This window comes from Odontesthes bonariensis, chromosome 17 (assembly GCF_027942865.1).
Source record: "Odontesthes bonariensis isolate fOdoBon6 chromosome 17, fOdoBon6.hap1, whole genome shotgun sequence".
NCBI classification, from domain to species: Eukaryota; Metazoa; Chordata; class Actinopteri; order Atheriniformes; family Atherinopsidae; genus Odontesthes; species Odontesthes bonariensis.
In genome coordinates, this window is record NC_134522.1 from 13,598,721 (window position 1) to 13,621,278 (window position 22,558).

Here is a 22,558-nt window from a genome sequence, read left to right on the forward strand (position 1 = left end):
TATTAACCCGCCACATCAATGAACCTGTGTGGCTGCTCTCTTATCTGTCCGTGTGTGTGTGTTTGGCATCTTAAAAGCTGGAAAGCTGACTCATGTTCTGGCTGCAGGTGTCTTTTTAGTTAGTCTTCCTCGTTTTTACCCTCTATTTCTGTTGCTGCTCACTGTGTTGTCATGGTAGCAATCCCCTGGGGCCTTGGCATTAGTTGTTATCACCTGCCAGGCATGGCATGTTTGACTAAATAGCTGGAATCAGCTCGGCCTGACTTTGCGGTAGGAAAAGCCGAATTTAGACACAAGGTTCAATTTGAATTCAGATTGGGAATATGCAGTATGCAAGCATTTACAATGAAGCCTAACAAGGAAATAAATGATTAATGTTGGAAAATTTAGGTAAGAATTACAATTGAAAGCAATGAGAAAAGAATCTGTGAAACAAATTATTATTTTTTTTTTTTTTTTTGAGCAGTAAGAAATTAATTCAATTGATCAAAGAAAGAAGAAAAGGTAAAAAGAAAAAAAAAAAGATACGATATTATAGATTTCAACTCGCTTGCAGTTTTTGTGCACATCTTTCAAGTTTTCAGGCACTTACTGAGTAAAACTGGATTTTTTAAACTTAAAAAAGACAGCACCTGAAATGATGTACCTTTGAGACGTTAAAGGTCACATAATTAGGTTTAAAAACAGATTCCGCTGTGCTCAGATTGACAGCATTATGGTCGGACTGTCAGACTTAGGTTGGAAAGGTTGTGGTAAACTTCCTAGTCGGCGGTGAGCTGGTTAGGAGATGTCTTAAGCTGTAATGGAAGGGAAAAGAAGATTGCTGAACTCCTACAGCCTGCTAATCGTTACTGATTCCCAGCACCTGTCAAAGCTAATCTGTGTATGTATGTGTGTGTGTGCGCGTTTGTGTGTGTGTGTGTGTGTCTGTGTGTGTGTTCCAGCCCACGTGGAGAATGAGGAGCAGTACACTCAGTCCCTGGAGAAGTTTGGAGAAAACTGTGTGTACAGAGATGATCCTGACCTGGGTTCAGCCTTCCTCAAGTTCTCAGTCTTCACCAAGGAGCTCACTGCGCTTTTCAAAAACCTTGTGAGTATACGCGGTGTGTTGAGGGGGGGGGCTTGTACTGTACATGTGGTTTGGATGGAGTTGGGTAAACTCCTCTGGGACAAAGAAAGAAAGATTTCCATGCTGTCACTAATTGCCCATATCCCCCTGAGTCACTTTGTGTGTTCTCTAACACACACACACATACGTCTGAGCACATTGTGGGTCCAGCTGGAACTTAAAGCCCCCGAGGAGGGAGCTCAAGTTTTCCATCGAGGCGGCCAAAGAGCCAGTGCAACACCAAATATCCTCTGGATCTGATTCGGCCTGAACCTGCTCCATGAAAGCCTGACGTTGTCTTTATGAGGCACTGGGAGCAGGAGCTTGAGATTTGGTATTACTGATATAACCTCAGCAATATGAGTTTGTACCTGACCTTGATATAAAGATGTAATCTCCAAAAAGCTTGTGCAAAGCCTAGTTTCCTGCGTTACACGTGCAGCGTTCTACACACGCCCTGGTGTTGCAGTCAAACTGGATATGAATGGATTTTTTTTTTTGTGTCAGTGTGTGTTCTTGGTAACAATAAGATGCAAATGGGATGGAGTTTTAGACGGCTCCATATGTTTAATGATTATCTTCATTAGTAATACTCATTTTTTGACATAATTTAACTGTGTTTACCTCTGTTATCACCATCATTTACTCTTTGTTCTTCTTTAGTTGTTTGCCTCTTTTTCCAGCGGACGCTAAATCCACACCCACACGCCCACAAACTCAGAAATGTCCTGAATTTAAGTCTGCTGCTGCCTTAAATCCTCTGATGCAACCTCTCAGCTCTTATTTGTCACTCTTCGCCCTCCTCCAGTTCCAGAACATGAACAACATCATCACCTTCCCTCTGGACAGCCTGCTGAAAGGAGACCTGAAGGGTGTCAAAGGGGTAAGGCAACCAACCAGCACGGTTTAGTGTTACTCCACTCAACAGGAAATGTCATATGAGCGAATATATTGAGTTTTGGCTTTTGCTGTGTCATCTATGACCTTAATAAAAAGGAAAGATGTGATGTGAGTTTTAGTAAAGTCGGAGATGCTCAACTCTGCTCCTGCGTGAAAAGTAAAGAAAAGTGAGAAAAATGAACACTTTATCATCCATTTGACACAAAAGGCTGGTTTTGGGTTCAGGATTCGCTGTTTGTTCAAAGCAGTTTGAAGATGCCTGACAGTAATTACTGTCCTCCAAGTTCTGCAGTCCTGCCAACAAGGTTGATATTACACTGCTTTGAGCTGCCTCAGACTGCGTACCTGTTTCCAAAAAGAGTGAAGCTCAGACAGACTATCAAATATGATTAAAGCCACAATGTTTTCCCATCACTAACCAGTGTAAATGTTAGCACAACTGCTGCAATGACACACCATGAAGAACGTTACTCAGAACTATGAGGGAAGGAGTCTACAGTCACTCAGCACTATAATGCTGCCTTTGATGGAGAAAAAAGTCTTCGGATGTCTTATTTTCTAAGATTTAAAATTGATTTACAAATTAGGGAAAAACAAGACACGGGTGACAAAATGGACTATTAGACATTCACAGAAAGCAGGGGGCACACAGGCTGGCAGTTTTTAGCCTCGTGATCATTCTGCAGGTTCACTTGGAAACCCCGTTACAAATTTTTAACTCTCATCGACCACATTCTTTTCTTCCTCGCGCTGAAATAAAATCTCGCTGCCTGGTGAGCTTTCGGGGAATCAAAAGCATGCTGGATTTACAACGCATGATGGAACGAGAGCATTATCCTGAAACATGATGCAGCGCTATAACAGTATCAGTCATGTTTGTTTGCATCATTTTTGGAAGATCCAGTTTTAACTGAGCCCATAAGATATAACCGGCTCGACATTTTGGACACGTGGTGCCACGGACACATTGGTCCAGTATGTAGTAACAACACTTGGTCATACAATCGGCTGTGTGTTCGCCATCCAGACCAAAGCCTCTCGTCGACAGTCTGCAGATCTGTAATGCAATCAGCCCTCGTTACTGTCCGTGGCGGTCTCTGACCTTTCGCTCCAAAGCCGCGTGATTGGCTTTGGTTTCCACTGAGGTATGATGCGATTAAAGTCAACTTTGTAATGAGGCTGGTTGCTATGGATATGCCAGTTGTACCCGTGACCCTCTGCCACTTGGCTGCATTGCCACATCTCAACGGCTCCCCTTTTTGTCCCTTTTCGTCGCTCTCTTGTGCCTCTCTCTTGTTTTCTTTTCTGCTGCTATCTGCTCCCCTCGTCTGTGATTTCCTGTCTTTGTCTCCCTTCTCTGTGTTTAAACTCCACAACTGTCTCCTCCTCTTTCCTTTCACTCTGTTCCCGTCGCCCGTTGCTCATTAGCCCTCAGATGATTCTCATTACCCCCCCTTCGACATAGAGCAAATGAGTTGCTGGCTGTTTTTATACTTTGCACACACACATGCAAATGTCTCTGCTGATGTAATGTAAATAAAACCAGGAATTAAAGCCTTGAGGGTTTGAAAAAGTAAAGTAAGGATGAAAGTGATGGGCTGGCACTTGGGTCCATTTCTCTCTTAACTTTGAAAAGCTTGCTCAGCTCCGTAGCTCAAGGGCTTTCCCTCGTCTCTCCCTTCCCCATCATCATTTTCCTCGTCTACTGTCATTATCCTCCTCCTTCACTCCCGTCAGGGGGAAGTACCTGGTAAGAGAAGAGGGGGGGCAGGAAAGAGTCCAGACCTGCATGACAGAGTGTTTAGACTACAAGGTGAGGAAGGTGGAAAGTACGATTAAGTAATGAGTTGATACGGACGGCGTAAAACACCAAAGAAGTCTTTGGGGACAAATGAAGTTCAATGTTCTTAGAGATATGTATTTCATGACTTACAAGTAGCATCATAGATGTAAATGTATCTAAAGAAAAACACAGTCAAAACCACACACTTGATTTTCACAGCAGTACTTAAAAGCATCATGGGGTTACTGATGTGATTTTTACCCATCAACACACATTAAACATCTCTGTAAAGGTGGAGTGTACGTGCTCCACTTCTAATGTATCTGTGCTATTGCAGTTACCGGGACTTTAAGTTGATTTCATTAAGGACTGAATGGCTTTCCGGTGACTATTGTTCCCTCAGAGCTTGTTAATATTCTGCCAGCGTTGTCTTTGCCAATGAATGCAATGAACTCCCCTGAGGGAGCAGGCTGCTTAATGGCTCTGGGATTATAGTGCTAGCACCTAGCAACCTGTTACTGCTGTTTCTCTGCTAAAACCTCACAATTTTCCACTACATCTACACCGAGGGCTGACTTACCGCTGAGTTCAAATGGAGATTTCATATGCAAAACTCACTTTTAATTGGTCAGTTCTCACCTTTTAGTCTCCATGGTTAATAAATAACACATGGAAAATTATTAGAATACGTAATACTTTGCTCTGGATGCACCTCAGTTGCTGGTGTACGGAAGGGAAAACAAAAGCTGCTGTGGGGTTCATGGAAGACATCGTGGTGTTTTTGCTGAGGACAGACTCCCACTCAGTGGAAGCTGGAAAATGCTGAGTCCACCTCACCGTTTTGCTAACAGCGGACTTTCAGAGTGGATGCCGGCATGATGTCATGCCTGCAGCCGAAACTCTCATCCTCTGCTTATTCACGAGTCTATGTTCGTAGCTCGCTGTGAGTCATATCGGCTCATCACTATTCAGTCACAGCGTCTGGTTAGCCGGTGTTGAGTCCACCGTGTTTGTTTGGAGTCTGAGGAGGGCAGTGGGGAGGTTGCGCGGACTAATGCATGTGGATAGAGCAGCGTTGGCCTCATTGTGATTCAGTGGGTCATGAACACCGTAAAACCCCCACGTATGTTGAAAGATTTTAGATAAGAACAGATCTCTGATCACTTGCATTTCTTACTGGGTTGCAAATTGTATTATGACCTAAAACCTCAGCAGAAGACAGATTTATCCAGTTTATAGTTTATAGCAGCAGCAATAATCGTATATTTTCCTGCTTATCTCCGGCGGTGAACTGTGATGCACATATATATATATATTTTTTTTGCTGTCATGTTTTTGAGATGTTTTCCTCTGAGTAGCAGTTTCTGAACCACGCCCCAATGGAATGCATTTATTTACCAATGCATAAAGACCGTTGACTTAGTTTTGTCTTTGTGAGTCTTCTTGGGGTGTGATCGTGTCACAGAGCCATGCTACGTTTGGCAGTGGGAAAAGGTGTGAGGAATATGTCGCTGGAAATGCTGCTCCTGGACACTTATGGTTCTAGATCGTAAGAGGTGGTACGTTTGTGAATAAAGGCCATTGTCAGTGGTGACATTCTTTCTCCATCCTTCAGATTCAGTCAGACAGGGAGGCGAGGCGCTAGGAGTCTGCTGCTTTCTTGGGGAGCCCTGTGCCTTGGCCTACACTGCTCTGCCCTTCCCTGCCCTGCAATGCCTGTGTCTGGTATTTTTAGTCATTGTTACCATTTTTCTCCCCTCTCTGGCTCTGACATTTCCTTCCGCTCACTCTTTTTTTTTTCTCTCTCTCTCTCTTGCTCTCTCTTGACCTGCAGTTCAGTCTTTATGTGGCTTCCTCTCTTGCTTTGGCAGTTTTCTTCTCAGTTTTGTTCTTTTTTCCCCTTCCTAAATAGCCTTTTATGCTCTCCGGTGGTCTCTGCCCTTGAGCAGGTTGAGTGAAAGGCTGAGCGCTCCTTCACTCGGCCCACCCTGGGATCCTGTGGGCTGACAGGTTGAACTTGCCACTCCTCTGCTGTCGAAGTGGAGGTCAGTCGTGAGATCAGTCCTCTCGGAAGCTCGAACAATGGCAGTAAAGCGTAAAGTCTCTTCAGTTGTGGAGCAAAATGGAGTGCTTTGTGCATTTATAGATGGAAATGCAGTAAAAGTGAGAGGAGAGCTGCTTAAAATTTTTATAACCAACTCTGTGAGGACTGTTTTTTTTTGGGGGGGGCAGAAGTTTTTCTCACTCGGTGCTGTTAAATTTGTCTGATTATTTGTTACTGATGCATGCAGAGATTCCCCCATTAGCCGTGGCACTAATGGGCAACAATTCATTTAGTCCATTAGTAAGCAGCGTGGTCACTTTGACCGAGCAAAGCCTGTTTCATATATGACCTCATCGCCGTTTACCCAGCGCTGCAGCATTGTTAGGTGAAGTGTGTGTCGCGCGACCAGGGAATTTGTGTTTCCGAAGACGCTCTCATCACGTTCCTGCTTTTCCACAAACCCTCAGCCCGGTTCCCTGCAGTGTTGGAGCTGTGAGCAGCTCTGCATGTGCGAGGAGGATGACTCAGCGCTCTGATTCACATGGGACTGAAAGACACACCTGCACACACACAAATGCACAAACTTCAACTTTGTTCATTAGTCAGCGACAAAATCAAATCTCCCATTTCAACATCTGACAGTAAGTAAGCACTGACGAGGGCCTCTTTGTAATTCCTGGTTGTTGTACCTTTGTCACGATTCCTTGCTTTTGTCTTTTTTTTGCCTATCATGGCTGTTCTGATTATGTACATACAACTAATAGTTATTTTCACTTTGTTAATCCGTCGATATATTTGACTCTTAGTAGCATTTAGCTCAGTTTAGCATTCTGTCAGTTGTTTGTCTTTGATTTGTTCCTCAAGAGCTAGATGGGATGGTTGATAGAATTTGTCATTGTTGCACTCTGAGGCCTAACAAAGAGACTGAAAACGGGGAGTAATAGCTTTTCTGCCTCTGTTCAGCAGTTAAAACCCTTTAAAGCTCACTAATGTCACAAAAGTTGGTTGATAAATGTTAGCACATAGATTCTCATCAAACCATAAATTGTAGTTTTTGTGTTCGGTACGTTGATATAGTGTGTGAGTTAACGAGTTTTAAATGATGTCATATGGCCTCCCTTACCTGATCGGTTGTGATCAGTTTAAGCATTTCCCAGTTATATTCTTCAAGCTGCTTAGTCCATGTCAGGGTGGCAGGGACACCCCGTCTCAAACTAAACTTCCTCCCAGAGGATCACCTGTTATTCCCAGACTAAAATGGATATGCAAGTTCTGGATCAGCCCCTGTGCCTCTCCTTTGGCTTGTATGACCTGGTAACCTCTAAACAAAGTATTTGCAAACTTTGCACTCATTAACCAGTGTTCCTCACCATAGATGAAGGTTGGGAAACTGGACCCAACCTGCTGTAGAGTCAACATCTAAACAGATTACGCTGTTGAGTCGTTTTCCGCTTGTTAAATGATGAACTAAACATATCAGCAACACACTCCTGGCTGCTGTTTATAATCTATAATTTCACTTTTCTTTCTTTTTTCCCAGGATCTGAAAAAGCCTTTTGACAAAGCCTGGAAGGACTACGAGACGAAAGTGTAAGAAGCTGACTTAATAATACCAGCTGCCTCTGTATTTTTACTGTTTACATGATTGAACGTTTGACTTTTTCTTTTTTGGAATTAACTTGAGATTTTACACCATTGTTAATCCAGTATTTAAACTCCATGTGTAAATGTGCCGTATCTGTCGGGTCTCCGTCTGAGCTGCAGTGACCAACTGCACTCCCCTGTCTAAGCTTTCTCTGTGATTAATGTGTCCACACATCCCCGACCATGTGAAAAACCCTCCCTCCCTGTCACCTTTCCACCTCCATGCTGAGACTTCGTTATCACTGACACTCCTCTTGTGACTGTGCATGACGAGAGCACAGGAGTTTTTATGGTGCTCTCATGTGTCTTACAAGCTGCAAAGGACATTCTTTACTGAAAGGGTAATGCTTCTTCTCTCCAAACCGTTCTGATCGAGCACCGCAGGCTTTGTTTTGACAGCGATTTTATCTGGATGCTGTGTGACTGTTCCTGACCGTTCCAACGCATTGTTCGACTCTACTCTTGGCAAATGGAGGCCATCAATAGAGTCCAGTGTTCTAACATTCCCTGCCGCTGGTCGTATCTTATCTCTCTGCTGTCTGTTGTAATAAGAACAAGCTGTTTTTCCTTTCTCATGGACGCAGAGAGATTTAGTCATTTGGTCCAAATTCAGTATTGATTTGTGATTGCTTAATTTGGTTTTTGAGCTTTTTTTTTTTTTTTTTTTTTTGCATCTGATCCCTGCACTTCAGTCGCTTTCAGTCTCCACGTCGGAGATTATTTCACATTGAATGCTGTTTATTCAAGAAGTGAGTCATCTTCAAGTTTGCAACCAAAAATAAGAGATTTTTATCTTGAATTCAAACGCAGAGTACATAAAGGGGGGGTGGGGAGGTCACTTCCTGAATTGACAGTACTGAAGGTGAATGGATTCTCAGCCCCATCATCAGTCAAAACAAGTGTCCCAGCTAACATGTGCCTCTCTGTTAGTCTCAGCCCTGATGATGCTGTAATGCTGTCAGGGCTGAAGATTCATACGCTGACAAAGGCCATAAGTGTACTCTCAGCGAAAGGAGTCTCGTCTTTTAGATGGTTTTTATAGGACTTTGATGTTTTTCTATGCTTGTTTGCATTATGACCTCTGAAAACATGACACATATCATTTCATTTCCTGTAATTCGCTGGCCATGAGTACAAAGCATACCACTGCCGACTTGAAACTCTGACAAGGCGTGTAGTTAAAATACATAAGTTGATCCAACCGACTTCTACTGGTTCCTCTTTAAAGCAGTGCCCCATCGGGAATCAGTGGTCCAGAAGGAACATGTTAGAAGAGAAGTTGCTGCTTTCTTGCCAAGCAAGAAAGAATTTCTTTTGTGTCTAGAAAACGGTTTCGTGATAAAGCAAAATCTGAATTTTGCATCTTTTGTCATTTTCAAAACAAAAGAAGAAATAAAACTGAATGATCCCTTTTACACAAGCATTCAGGTCCTCTAACAGATAAATTATTGCCCCAGTCCATCCTTCCTCTGTCCGTGGTCCTTGAGCTGCGTCTATAACTTAACTGAGTCCACCTGTACCCAACTGAATTCATTGGACATAAGTATGTCAGTGAACACCTGTCTATTTAAGGTCTCCAAGCCAACCAAGACCATCTTGCAGAAGGACAAACAGACAGAAGCCATTCCTCTTTAAAAGATACATGAGCACTCACTGGGAGTGACACTTGTGTGGAGGGAAAGATACATACTGGAAATATAGAGCCCTCTCGAATGAAAACATTTTCCAGAGTGTTCAAGGTCTCAGGCTCGGGTGACGATTTGGATTTCAAGACAACCACCCAAAGCACGTGGCTGAAACACCCAGCTTTCAATGTCTGGACCTGAACCGGCAGATCACTGCTGCAGTACATGTCTGTGCACTGACACTCACCATCCCACATGCCGAGCTTGAACACTTCTGATAAGGATAAACACTCCTTTTTCTCAAGCTTTTAGAACCATTTCCATTAAGGTTTGAGGCGGCCAAAGATCCTTTATGTGAGTACCAAGTGAAGGGTCTGAATGCTTGTATAGATGAGATAAATGAGTCTTATCTTCTTCATAGATTTACCAAAAACTTTTAAAACCAGTTTTTGCTTTGCTGTTGTGGAGAATTGTGTGTGTGTGTGTGTGTGTGTGTGTGTGTGAATAAAGGGGGGAAAAATGAACTTTGGGGGGGGGGATTTGCATCACCATCATGGCTCTCCTATTGATATTAAGCTCCTATGAAGCTACAAAATAGATAACTTAAGCTTCTAATACAGACTAGAATTGGGAGCATCTTGTCTGATGCTGTTCGGGAGTCAGAAAACCTGCAGCTATTTATTCTGTACAAAAACGGAACTGTTAAAAAAATCTAAATTGTGGTTTTAGCTGTTGTTTGAGTGTGATGATTTAATGGTCAGAGATGTTTACTTCCATTTAATTGTCACCCTTAAGTTCTGGAACAACCAGCGAAGATTGGCATGGTCTGGTCTTCCCAAGACCTCTCAAAGTGTTTCTTAATTTTGTGTGATTTCAAAGCTGCTTCAAGCATCTGATTCGTGAAAAAAACGGATGTTTTTGTGTTGAATTAAAAGTGATAACAGTTAAACGTGGAGGAGTTGGTGCCTGCCTTTCTTAGAGGGAACAAACTGCAGCACTGTTTATGCAGGCAATATGCGTCAGGACAAAAAAAAAAAGCATATGGAAAAGAATGGCCAGCTGCATGGGATGGTGCCTTCCCTCCTTTGTCTGCTGTGTTTTCCCCTCACGCCTGTGGGAGAAACAAAATTTGTGTGAAAAATCAGCCCTAAATATTTACTGTCAGGCAACTTGCCAACAAGTTATATCTAATCTCATTTGCTTATAGTCTCTTGGATCCTTTTAACCTTTCTATGCACCAAACCCTCATCTGACTTTAATTGTCCACGTACACATTAACAGAAGTTCATTCTTATGCGTGGCACTGGAGGTCTCTGGTGGGGTTCAGTTTACACAGCCTACCTGTGTGAATGCAGCTTGTCGAGTTAAACCACCCTTACTGCTTAACATCTGCTCTTTTGATTTCTTCAGCTTCGTGCGCCGGTCTCACAAACGTTTGATTGTACAAACAAGCTTTATGCATATAATGGAAGCCTTCCAAAACTATAGATGATCTCACTGCAGTTGAGCTCCATTTTTGTAGAGTTCTTCTGGAAAAAGGTAGACGGCAACACACGTCAAATCAGTGCAATGAGCCATGTATTTCTCATGCGGTGACACATTATTCTTGCAGTGCGCTTGCCTCGGCACATTGTGTGTCTCATCGTTAGAAAAGTTTTTTTTCCTCACAACGCACCACATCTGTTGAATTACACATGCAGTGTTTGCGCCCCAATTTTACAGCATTGATTGACTCCTAAAACTGAAAGGGCTGTCTCTTTTGAAGTGAAAACTAATAAATGCATCGTGATTCCATGCGAAATGGCAGAGAATTTCACAGCACCGAGCCATGAAAGCTTTACAGATTTTTTTTATTTTTTATTTATTTAATTATTTTTACTCCTGTTATACGTGTTGAACTCTTCAGAGGAAGCAGATCTTCCTTAAAGAGGAGAACATGTTCAAGACATCTGCGTCTGCAGCGTGACAAATAGCCCCGTGCTCAACCTTTAAGCACTTGAAATAACCTGAAAATATTGCATAAGATAATTGCTCTTTATGCTACTGACTGTTTTAACTTTAATTAATTTGGGAAGAATCAGATGCCTGCTCTATGGATAAGAATCTAAAAAATCTGAGGATAGATCTTTTTAGTGGCTTAACCCGCTCTAATCTAAAATCATTCATGTGTGAAACCACCATTAAGTGCCTAGTTCCCCCTGACAGCTGCAGGGCTGATTTTTGCACAATATGATGACTTCTGTGCGTTTGCGATGCTGTTCTGAATATGGGGCGTGCTCTTTGACCCTTTGTGACCTCACTTTCTGCCAGCACCAAGATAGAGAAGGAGAAGAAGGAGCACGCGAGACAGCATGGGATGATTAGGACCGAAATCAGCGGGGCGGAAATCGCCGAAGAGATGGAGAAGGAGAGAAGATTCTTCCAGCTGCAGATGTGCGAGGTCAGTTGGAGAAAAGATCGAGAGATTTCACTAATGGAAAGTAAATAATCTGCACCATAAAAGATCAGCAAACGAATGCTGTTTATGGTGCAGATAACATGTGGTTTGGATTTTAGAATGACTGAATAACCTGTTGGAAGACGAGCGTCACAATACATTAGGGCTGCCAGTCCCTTTTTGAGATGTTTCACTTTAATGAGTCTTTCCTTGAAAAATGAAAAAAAGATTTCCACTTTGAAGTGTCTCGATATAAGATCAAAGCAGCGAATCTGTTTGAGACGAGGCATAAACAACGTTAAGAGCTGCCTTCCTCTCTGCCTGAACCCGGTCTGACCTCCCTACCCGGATCTGTATTCAATCTGTACACAGTATCTCCTCAAAGTCAACGAGATCAAAATCAAGAAAGGGGTGGACCTGCTGCAGAACCTCATAAAGTACTTCCACGCACAGTGCAAGTAAGACATGCAAACTCTGCACCCCTTTAGCCCCATTATTTGTGTCAGTTTTATTACTTTGAAGCCACTCGCACATAAAAGCAGATCTTTTCTATGGAACTTCTGTGCTGGATGCTGCTGCATTTCCCTGAAATGATGCGCCTCCTGTTCAGTTTCTTTCAGGATGGTCTGAAAGCTGTAGACAACCTAAAACCTTCCATTGAGAAACTGGCCACAGATCTGCACACGGTGAGAAGACCACTGATCTCTCTTTTTTTCTTTTTCATGCTAGTACTTCCCTTGGGTATTGCACATTACTAATTATCTCTCCTTAATATATCCCCCCTCGTCCTAAAAAATCAGATCAAGCAGGTGCAGGACGAGGAGAGGAAACAGCTCACTCAGTTACGAGACGTCCTCAAGTCAGCGCTACAGGTGGAGCAGAAAGAGGTACGTCACACCTGCCCTGAAGTTCCTGTCAATTTTAAACAACCAGACTTTAAAGCCAGATTAAACTGTATGTGTCATACACACCGATTGTTGCCCTTCTGTCAGTGATGACATTTACAAAGTGTACACACGCTTTCACTTAAACACTTCAGATAAATTCAGAGCATTCTTGTTTCTCTGTTACTTTGTGCTTGAGTTGCTGTTTTTCTGAAGTTGTTTTCTTCTCTCCTTCGCTGCCTTTGGCTCTCTAAATCAAGTCTAGGAGAGTAAGTGATTTCTTGAGGAGCATGTTTCTGTGGCTTTTGACTCCTGTGTTCGCTGTGGTTTCACTTTCAGTGTTTCAGTGTTAGATCTGCTTTGGTTCTTAGTACTTTTTACATCTACACATTTTTATTCTCAGTTATTTCACTGTTGTGTTATAGTGCAATAATCGCAATAATCAATAATAACGAGGTTCAAAGGCATTGAATGGTCCGGGCAAATGTACTCAGTAAATGTAAATAGTTCAATGAATTAAAACTGAACACAAAAGAATAAAGTGAAAGGAGAAACATTGCTATCATTTTTGTTTTGTGCTATTGAGTAATGAAACACGATTCAAAAGTTTGGACACCTTTCTGAAATACGAGCTCTGGGATAATTTACACTAATGGCCCAAAACTCGTTAACCGTAAGCTTTGGGAAATTTCAAAAGATTTTTAAAAAGTTTAAAGGAGGATACGTTTGGCGGAAAAAAGTTGCAGGATCTTGAAAAGAGCGTCGCTCCAGCTTGAGCGCCATCAGCAGTCACGCTTCGGGCGAGTGTTGCAGTCTTTGGCTTGAGGGACATTTTGCTGGTAGAGGAAGGAATTGATTGGATTAAATACCGGTAAATTCTGGAGGACATAGTTGTACCGTCTGTCAAACAGCTGAAAATGAGAAGAGATTATATATGTACGGAGACCTCTAAAGGGCAGTGAACGCAGCACGCAAGATGGCCGAGGAAATGTGACAGAGCTGGGACCTTTTCACGGAGGAAAATGAGGAAAAACCCACAAACAGGAATGGAAAGACTCTAAACTGCTACAGTTGGAGATTAAAAAACGTAGAATCTTGCCAGAGGGTGTGTTACGGAGCACTGATCATACAAGGTGACCAAACTTTTGCTTTGGCCCATTCTCTTTATTTATTATTTTTAAAAATAAGAATTAAAATAATTTAATTTGATGTCGTCATCCTCATCTTAATGTTTTTTGGAAATCGTGTCAGGATATGCTCTCAGAACCGGGGGTGTCCAACCTTTTCACGTTGTTGGATACGAGGCTTAAATTGGCAGCCAGACTTATCATGTAAATGGGACTTCTTTTTTGATGTCTTGCAGAGCTATTTAGACAAAAATGTTGATAACAAAATCTGGCCAGAGGTTCTGGCAGACCATGACTTCATTGGTGTAAAATGTCGCCTTATTTTCTTTTTCCCCTCCTCTTTTGTTTGTGCAGAATTATTCCGGCTAACCGCAGCTATGCCCATTTTTACTCGTATTTGCCCTAAAATTGTCAGAGGAGCAGGAAGCAGTAAATCAGAACACTTTAATGCCTCTGTAGCAGCCTCCTGACTGAATACAGATTAGCTGACTCTGTTGGTGTTCTTTCCCAGGATTCCCAGGTGCGGCAGAGCACCACCTACAGCCTGCACCAGCCGCAGGGCAACAAGGAGCACGGCACTGAGCGGAGCGGGTTCCTTTACAAGAAGAGCGATGGGTGAGCTTGTGAAATGGTGCTCTGAAAGGGTTCATTTGGTTCATAATTCCAGCTTTCATTGTCTCGCTGTAAACTTAAACGCGCTCCTCCGCCTGAGCTGATGAGTTCGCCTCACCACTGTGTATGTGACATATTGGTGCACTCTGTGTGTGGCAGGTTGAGGAAAGTTTGGCAGAAGAGAAAATGCACAGCGAAGAACGGATACCTCACCATCTCACACGGCACAGTAAGCGATCAATGACACTTTGTGTGCTTATTCTGAAAAAAAGCAACTACCAGAAGCCCATACTGGATAAGTGAGTTTGGTCTGGTTTAAGCACACTCTGATTCAGCGGATATGAGCGGCGAAATGCTTAAGCGAATTGGCTGCAGGGGCTCTGACTTTCCGGCCACTGTGTTCACTCATTTACTGTGAATATATCTTGAAGCTTCAGAGTTTACTCTCCATCTTTGCACGTTAGCATTACTCCCACATTGCTGCGCCAGCTGTGCGTCTCTTAACTCTGCCCGTTCCCTTATTAAGATTTAGCTCAGGCCTCGCACAGGGGCAGCTTATCAGATGTTTCACTTGGCTCCAGCAGCGGTCGCATACGATTTAAAAACAACACTCTTACTTGCTTATGTTGTTTTTCCTCCACCCTCCTTTCCTTTCTGACTTTCACATCTGTCAGGCGAACCGACCGCCAGCTAAACTAAACCTGCTCACCTGCCAGGTGAAACACAATCCTGAAGAGAAGCGCAGCTTTGACCTCATATCACGTAAGTTCAACCCGCCTTTTTCTTCTATTTGCCCGCACCCACCTCATACTAATCTTTTCTATATCCCCCCCAAATCTGTGGTCATTCAGGTAAATGCCCTAATTTGATTAGCCCCAGAGAGCTGGAACAAAGGAAATGAATACAATTATTTACAACTTGCTTGAACAGATGCAGACAGGCAGGAGCTGGAGATTAAGTTGGGGCTAATTTTCTAATTCGTAGACAAGCTTGTATTGAATTTATGGAAAAAGAGAACTTTTTAATGTGCAATTCTGATGAACAGAGAAGAGTTTTAGGGGTTTTAATCAGCCAGTTGGACGATATTAGGTGTTGGAATGTCTATTTTGGCAGCATAGACTGAAATCATGTGCATCTTTTCCCTTTTTAGATGACAGAACTTATCACTTCCAGGCCGAGGACGACCAGGACTGTCAGATGTAAGTGCCCGTTCCTTCCTTCCTTCCTTCCCTGTGTGCATGTGGCCATTGTTGTGCCGTAGTGCATCCTGTTTATCGCCTCAACTGCTTACCACACACTTCCTACCTCACATCCACTCAGACGCTTGGCCTCGCCTTGACGTCCCACCTCCTGCCCATTAAATGCCTTTTCCTCCAGTCTCGCTTCTTCCTTTCTGTTTTGGCTGCTGCTGTTCTTACAGCACGGCTCAACCCACTTTCTTCTCTGTCATTAGCCTCATTTTCATCCATCTGACTCACTTCCTTTTCTGTCTGTTCCTTTGCTCTCTCCTCCAGCTGGATCTCGGTGCTGCAGAACAGTAAGGAGGAGGCGTTGAATCAGGCCTTTAAAGGGGACCATCATGTTGGTGAGAACAACATTGTGCAGGAGCTGACCAAGGCGATACTGGGAGAAGTCAAGAGGATGACGGGAAACGACGTGTGCTGTGACTGCGGAGCCCCCAGTGAGTGGCAAAGACGGATGGGGGGGGGGACCTTCTCCGGACAAATACTTTACCGCTCAGAATTAAAACATTATTGGGCAAGTGTGAGGGAGGGAAGTCTGGTCGATGTGGGCCAATCCTAAAGAAAAGCTTGTGCTGCATATTGTGCTAAAAAGCTTTAAATGACTGAAAGGAGTCCATCGCAGGGTGTTAACTTGGCCTCCACGTCTCAGTCTCATCGAGCCTTTCTGGGATGTGCTGTAGAAACAAGGTTACACGTCACATCTTATAATGCAGTTTAAAAACTGGAGTGAATCCTCAAACTCTCCACAGAGCTGTTGAACTCTCAAATATGTGACTATTTTATTACAAAAAAAATAAAAATAAGCTCATTGTTCTCTGATGACCACTGTGCTCACTTGTTGTTAATATTTTTAGCGTGTATTTTGGAGGCCAAGTCATACACTTCGAATGCCAGACCAGTCTTGAATGCACCCTAAAGCATACTTTTCTAAAGGTTCCAGGCTTGTGCTTAATGCCAGAACTAAGATCCCAGGATTTCCTGGTATTTTTCTCTAATATCTGCTCTCATTTCCCTGGAGAAATCCCTGGAAAAAGAGAACCTGGGGTTCTTGGCACATGCTTGCACGTACTGAAGATGATGTGCTGACACAACTTGTTGCATAATGGTAGACCTTAAAATGCTTTAATGATGAATGATATAACTGCCACAGATTTCAGCTGATGGAAGTTAACGAAATTTTCACTCGATGTAATGTCGGTTCTTGCTGAAATGTCAGCATTCGTCTGATTCATTTATTTCTTTTTTCTTGAATTGAGTCCTCCGAGTTAATTTCATGCTGGCACTCATCACAAAGGAGCCTAAACATCCAAATTGAGGGAAGTGCTCTGCACATTTTACGCATGATGGCACGGCAGCATTAATAATTCAAATCTCCTGACACTGGGACAGGATCAAACCGTGACTATCCACGGTTCTGTGGTCTCAATCAATTCTTTTTCATTTACGGTGAAAAGTCCCACACATCCTGGGAAAAGAACGACGTGCAGTTCTAACTTTAAAATCACAGGAAACCCTTTTGATGTTTGTATTTGGGTACTGAATGTGTTAAAAAAAATTAAAATTAGGATTTGACTCCTGGAAGCAAATGTGTGATGTGCTTTGGGGACGTGTTTGGATTATTATGATAAAGAATAGTCGTTATTGAGGTGGTGTAATGTATGCAAAGCCACTGGTGTTTGAAATGAGTTTTTCTCAAATAGGTGGAGAAATCTCCTCCTCCACACGTGCATGTATTTACATAGTGCAGTTGAGAGTATCTAGGCCACACACATCAGTTACAGTTCAGCTTGGTCATTTTCTGCTGTGAGATACCGAACCACCCCTCAGACAGAGCTTTCCACAACACTGCATCATCGTTAGCCAATAAGCTGCTTTAGTAGCTTTCACCAACTGACACTTTTGTCATCCATGCTAGCTTATCTTTGGTTTGTGTCAACTCTATTCTCTCAACGGCTTCCCTTTCTTTCTTTCTTTTTTTTTTTTCTGCCTCAGACCCGACGTGGCTGTCCACCAACCTGGGCATCCTGACCTGTATTGAATGTTCAGGGATCCACAGAGAGCTGGGGGTCCACTACTCCCGGATCCAGTCCCTCACTCTGGATGTCCTCAGCACCTCAGAGCTCTTGGTAAATCACACTGGGCGATCTGTCGATCTTTGTGGAGACTTTCAGGCGGGATAAAACGGGGAAATGAGGCAGGAAATGAATGGAGATGGGGCGTAGAATGAGCATGACAAGATGATGGTAAATAAAGACGGGAGGTTCAAGCACCCTTGGCCTCGCTCCTCTCCACACTCGGAATAGCTGAGATTTTGTTTGGCTTTTTTAATCACCCTTTTGGGCAGAGATTTACAGCCTGTGGGACATTTGGGATTAAATGCTTCCAGTCATGATTGCTTTGCTTGGTGTCAAGACGCCAGTCGTGTTGGCCACAGTCAGACACGGCTGGCTCCACACTTACAGCTCAGGATGTCTGCCGCTTCCCAGTGGGTGTGTTTGCTGATGTCTTTGGAATTAATCAGCGTGGCACGAAAAAGTAACTCAAAACTTATTTTAATTTATTTACGTGTGTGTGTGTGTGTGTGTGTGTGTGTATGTGTGTGTGTGTGTGTGTGTGTGCTCCACAGCTGGCCAAGAATGTGGGGAATGCAGGTTTTAATGAAATCATGGAGGCGTGTTTAAGTGCTGAAAATGTGGTGAAACCCAACCCAGCAAGTGACATGTAAGTCCCCCTTTCTCCAGCTTCCTTCTTCCAAACTATCACCTGCAATCCCCTCATCTCCCCACCACCACCCCTCCTGCTGGTCTTTTCCTGCCTCCTCACTCATCTCACATTACGGCCTGCCACAGCTGCTCATCTTGTGGTACTTTACTGGGCTGTATTCACACATTTTAACCAACCATGAATGGATTATGACTTTTTTTCCTTTTATTTTAACTGGCAAAAACAGTTTACACGTCTCACAACTTTCTGTCAGACTTCTCAGGGTTTCGTATAATCCGTATGCGTCCCATTATTTCACCACTAACTTTACTTTCAAGTTCTTCAACAAAGTGCTAGAAGTCCTAAACAAGTTTTCTTTTTTCTCGGTTTCTTTTTGTCTTTTTTGTTATAAATCCTCAAACATCAAAGTTGTCTAACACCAAATAACACAGTTGATCGGTTGACAAGTTGTCTTTCCACTGTGAAATATGTCATTTAAGAAAAGAAAAAGACAAACTCAGGTTTTTCCCGCCAACCTTTTATGAATCATAAATCCACTACAAAGTGCGTTCTTTATCCCCAATTTTGGTGCCCAAACCTCTTGTCTGTACTATACATTGTACAGTTGACTGTGCCTTTTGTGTTCATCCATCAGGCAGGCGAGGAAAGACTTCATCATAGCCAAATACACAGAGAAGCGCTTCGCCAGGAAAAAGTGTCCCGAGGCGACGTCGCGGCTCCACACGCTGTGCGACGCGGTGAAGGCTCGGGACATCTTCTCCCTCATCCAGGTCTATGCCGAGGGAGTCGACCTCATGGAGCCCATACCTCTCGCCAACGGACATGTGAGGGCACAACATGATTTGTCCCATGATGATCATTGTTCAACTTTCCCTTCAATGGAGTTTCATACAAAGATGTATATATTTCTTTAAGGAACAAGGGGAGACGGCTCTTCATCTAGCAGTCAGGCTGGTGGATAGAACGTCCCTTCACATCGTCGACTTCCTCACTCAGAACAGGTAAGTGCAAAAATGCAGAGGGCAACCAGAAATCAATAAAATGGTGGAGTGGGATTTGATGGCACAGCAAACGCAGAAGAGCCGTTAGCTTCATAACAGGTGCTGCTGACATCTGTTTCTTTCTTTTCTTTCTCTTCTATTAAAATAAGAAGTTAATTACACTGTGATTTAATTGTTTTTCTATCGGGATTAGTTTGCTTTCAGAGAGCTGTGTTTATTGTGCTTTGTCATTAAAACCACTGGAAAAGCATAGATTAGACAGAGCTTTTTTTTTTTTTTCTAGGCAGGCTTGAGCAAACTTTCATTATTTCTGTTCGCTGTTGGGATTTAAAGTCATTCACTCCGTCTATATTTAGTTTGAATTTGGACAAGCAGACGGCCAAAGGCAGCACAGCGCTGCACTACTGCTGCCTGACCGACAACAGCGAATGTCTGAAGCTGCTGCTGCGAGGCAAAGCTTCCATCGACATCGGTAAGCAAACGCACCAGCAGCAAACAGTTCGGCCATGCTGCATTCACTGTCTGTCTCTTTATTTGTTGATGCTTCTTATTCAGACTGGGGGAAAAAATACATTTTCCTCTCATTGAATCATTTTAAGCAGGGATTTTTAATTTTTTGACTGAGGCTTTTCATAATTCCAGTGCCAACATAACTTTTATTATCAACCTCATCATTTATTATTATTTTTTTTTAGAACTGATTTTTTTATTTGACATATACATACATACAAACACAAACTCAACAAAAACAGAGGGGGTGTATATTATATGCAGTTATACTTGCTTAAAGTTCCTTAAAAGTCCTTTCTCTCTGTAAATTTCAGTCACTGTTTTGCACCTTTACATCATATTTCCACTAATCCAATCCTCTTCTTCGCTCTATATGCCCTAACGAGCATTCTGCGTTAATATGAGTACTTTACAAGTGAGAAAAACAACCATACAAAGTACTTTGTATGCTTTTTAATTGGGTTTCTACGGATTTTATTAACAAGAATAATCTTTAAGTCTGGAGATGTTGCAGATTTTAACATCCAAACAGCATATATTATGCACTGAAAAGCCTAACAAGTGCAAAAAACGCTGCTTGCGATAATGCTTGATAAGTGCAAGTAAAATATTCGTGACATTCAAGGGTGGCGTCTTTTCACGCCGGTGCGGTATTATTCCTTATATGCAAACTCACTCTGCGATCTCTCACATTTCGTCTTTCCTCTGGCAGCCTCTCATGCTCTCATACTCATAAACAGTTTCTGCTCCAAGTCTTTCAGGTTTTAGTTCCCAGACACTCAGCCCTTGAAATCGGACCATGGCCGCTTTTTTCTCACAACACTAATCTTTGTGCAGCGCTCTAAAATCAACAGCCAGATAAAAGGTTCAGTGAGAATGAGGACGGAGAAAGCAGAGTGGCTCAGTGTGGGAAACGGTTTAATTACACATTTCTCATGTCACAGTGGGAAAAGGAGAGAAAAAAGGCCAGTGTGTTTGTTCTCATGTGGCGTGTGGATACAACAGTGATTGCATGTTTCTGTTGTTTTTTCCCTCCAGCTAATGAGGCTGGAGAGACGCCGCTGGATATCGCCCGGAGGCTCAAACACCTGCAGTGTGAGGAGCTGGTGAGTTCGCTGATTAGACCTCTTTTATGCCTGCGAGTGCATCACTTCCTGAACCCATAAGAGCTGTTAGTCGGCAGTGTGTTGATTTGTTTGTGCTCACAGCTCAACCAAGCGCTGGCAGGAAAATTTAACGCCCACGTCCACGTCGAGTATGAGTGGCGCCTGCAGCACGAAGACATGGACGAGAGCGACGAGGATCTTGACGAGAAGGTGAGCGAGGGTGTTGGGAAGCCGCCGTCTTTGTGAGGCTTTTCATGAAAGCTGAGGGCAGAATGTGAAGGACACGCATGCGTGAAAATGAGGATCGAAGAGGATTAGGGTGAGGGGGGGTCTACTTTCTTGACAAAGTTTAGACCCAAAACAACTTGAGGTGCATTAAAGAAATTGATTTTGTTCCTGATAAATAAAACATGTGTTCTAGAAAGAAACTTTCTCCGTTATTCCTGCAGTTTGATGAGATCTCACTGGATTCTCACTGTGTTTTTGTTGTTATTGCTGCCGGAAAGTGTTGAACTTGGAGGGGATTTTGTTCATTTCGTGCCAGTTGCTGTCTTTAAGGTTTTGTGGCTACGTTACTTGTAGGTGGAAAGAGGCAGCTGTTAGTTATCTGAAAGTGCCTCAGGCTTGGATGCTGCCGTATTTACAAGGCTATGCACCATGACTAATTGACTGGACCTGAATCATTAGCATTGGTCCCATAGTGTTGGTCCTACAGTGTTGCAGGCATATGACGAATTTTCAAAAGTTCAGAAGGAATTGTCAATAAGATCATAAATAAGAGACAGTCTTGTTGCTTCTTCTTAAAAGACTCAGTGTGACAGGACTGAGCTTTTGGCAGAACAAAAAAACAAAACAGAAAAAACAAGATGGAGCCAGAGTGTGCAGACTTTTGAAACTTTGCCCACAATATGATAATTGTTTGTTAAAGGCAGACACTTCAGCAGTTATAAGCCACAGATCAGCTTTAGTGTCGCTGGCCACATGCCGCAAGATTGTTTGTGCTTCCTCAAAATGGTTCCTGAGTCAGTCTACCTACCAACACTGGTTTTGATCGATCAAGAAGCTCCTTTCATTCGTCTGATTTGTGCCTCCTCGTCTCTTCTTTCTTCCGTGCTCCTGCCTGTGACCCAAAAGATCATCACATATTATTGTAAGTCGTTTTGGATAAAAGCGTCTGCAAAATGACCTTAATGTAATGTAATGTAATGTAATCAGTTCTGGCAAAGCATTTCGAAAGGATGTCTCGATGCCTAAATGTAGGAGGCTGGGGGAAGTGAGGATGCACTTCTGCATCCTTCGCAGAAGTCTTTTGGGTCTCGTTCTGAAGGGGCGGATCCAACATTGTAAATCAAATTGGAAATGAATATGTTTGTTGTCACAAACAGATTTATTGCTCATATGTGAAAAATAATAAAGCGCTTTGCTGCCAAAGAACAATAGCTTGGTGACGCAGCTGCGTCCCCGATCAGTTTGAAATGGTGGCTCCGGAGCTGTAGCGGCACGCGTGTCGATGTAACTTTTGTACGGCTTAGTCTGAAGATCCTCTGTTCCATTTGCGGTGACGGTGAAGTAGAGGGCAAAAATGTGCAAGTTCAATCAGGCAGAAAACCCAATCCCACCTAAATTTAGGTCATTAGATTGCCACCGTGATCCAAGGGCCCGATCCCATTCCCCAGCCAATTTCACATGTGCATGAGTGTGCGTTCATTAGGGCTCAAAATGGTATAAAAACCAGAGGTGACACCCCATCATGACTGCACACGAGCCTGCAAAGGGCACATAACCATTTAAGAAAATCTATGTATTACC

At 43.0% G+C, this 22,558-nt stretch overlaps 1 protein-coding gene across 1 annotated transcript in view; it reads left to right on the top strand.

The window, feature by feature from the left end:
• Positions 1-22,558, top strand: part of asap2a (ArfGAP with SH3 domain, ankyrin repeat and PH domain 2a) — a 52,058-nt gene that overhangs the window by 22,488 nt on the left and 7,012 nt on the right. Inside the window, exons 3-21 of the mRNA XM_075487985.1 lie at positions 945-1,090; positions 1,917-1,991; positions 7,376-7,425; positions 11,415-11,544; positions 11,914-11,999; positions 12,152-12,227; positions 12,342-12,428; positions 14,064-14,167; positions 14,324-14,393; positions 14,839-14,926; positions 15,315-15,363; positions 15,679-15,845; positions 17,401-17,534; positions 18,035-18,129; positions 18,767-18,956; positions 19,048-19,133; positions 19,490-19,605; positions 20,682-20,749; positions 20,852-20,959. Of these exons, the coding sequence (XP_075344100.1) occupies positions 945-1,090; positions 1,917-1,991; positions 7,376-7,425; positions 11,415-11,544; positions 11,914-11,999; positions 12,152-12,227; positions 12,342-12,428; positions 14,064-14,167; positions 14,324-14,393; positions 14,839-14,926; positions 15,315-15,363; positions 15,679-15,845; positions 17,401-17,534; positions 18,035-18,129; positions 18,767-18,956; positions 19,048-19,133; positions 19,490-19,605; positions 20,682-20,749; positions 20,852-20,959 (1,925 nt within the window). The remainder of the gene's footprint in view (positions 1-944; positions 1,091-1,916; positions 1,992-7,375; positions 7,426-11,414; positions 11,545-11,913; positions 12,000-12,151; positions 12,228-12,341; positions 12,429-14,063; positions 14,168-14,323; positions 14,394-14,838; positions 14,927-15,314; positions 15,364-15,678; positions 15,846-17,400; positions 17,535-18,034; positions 18,130-18,766; positions 18,957-19,047; positions 19,134-19,489; positions 19,606-20,681; positions 20,750-20,851; positions 20,960-22,558) is intronic.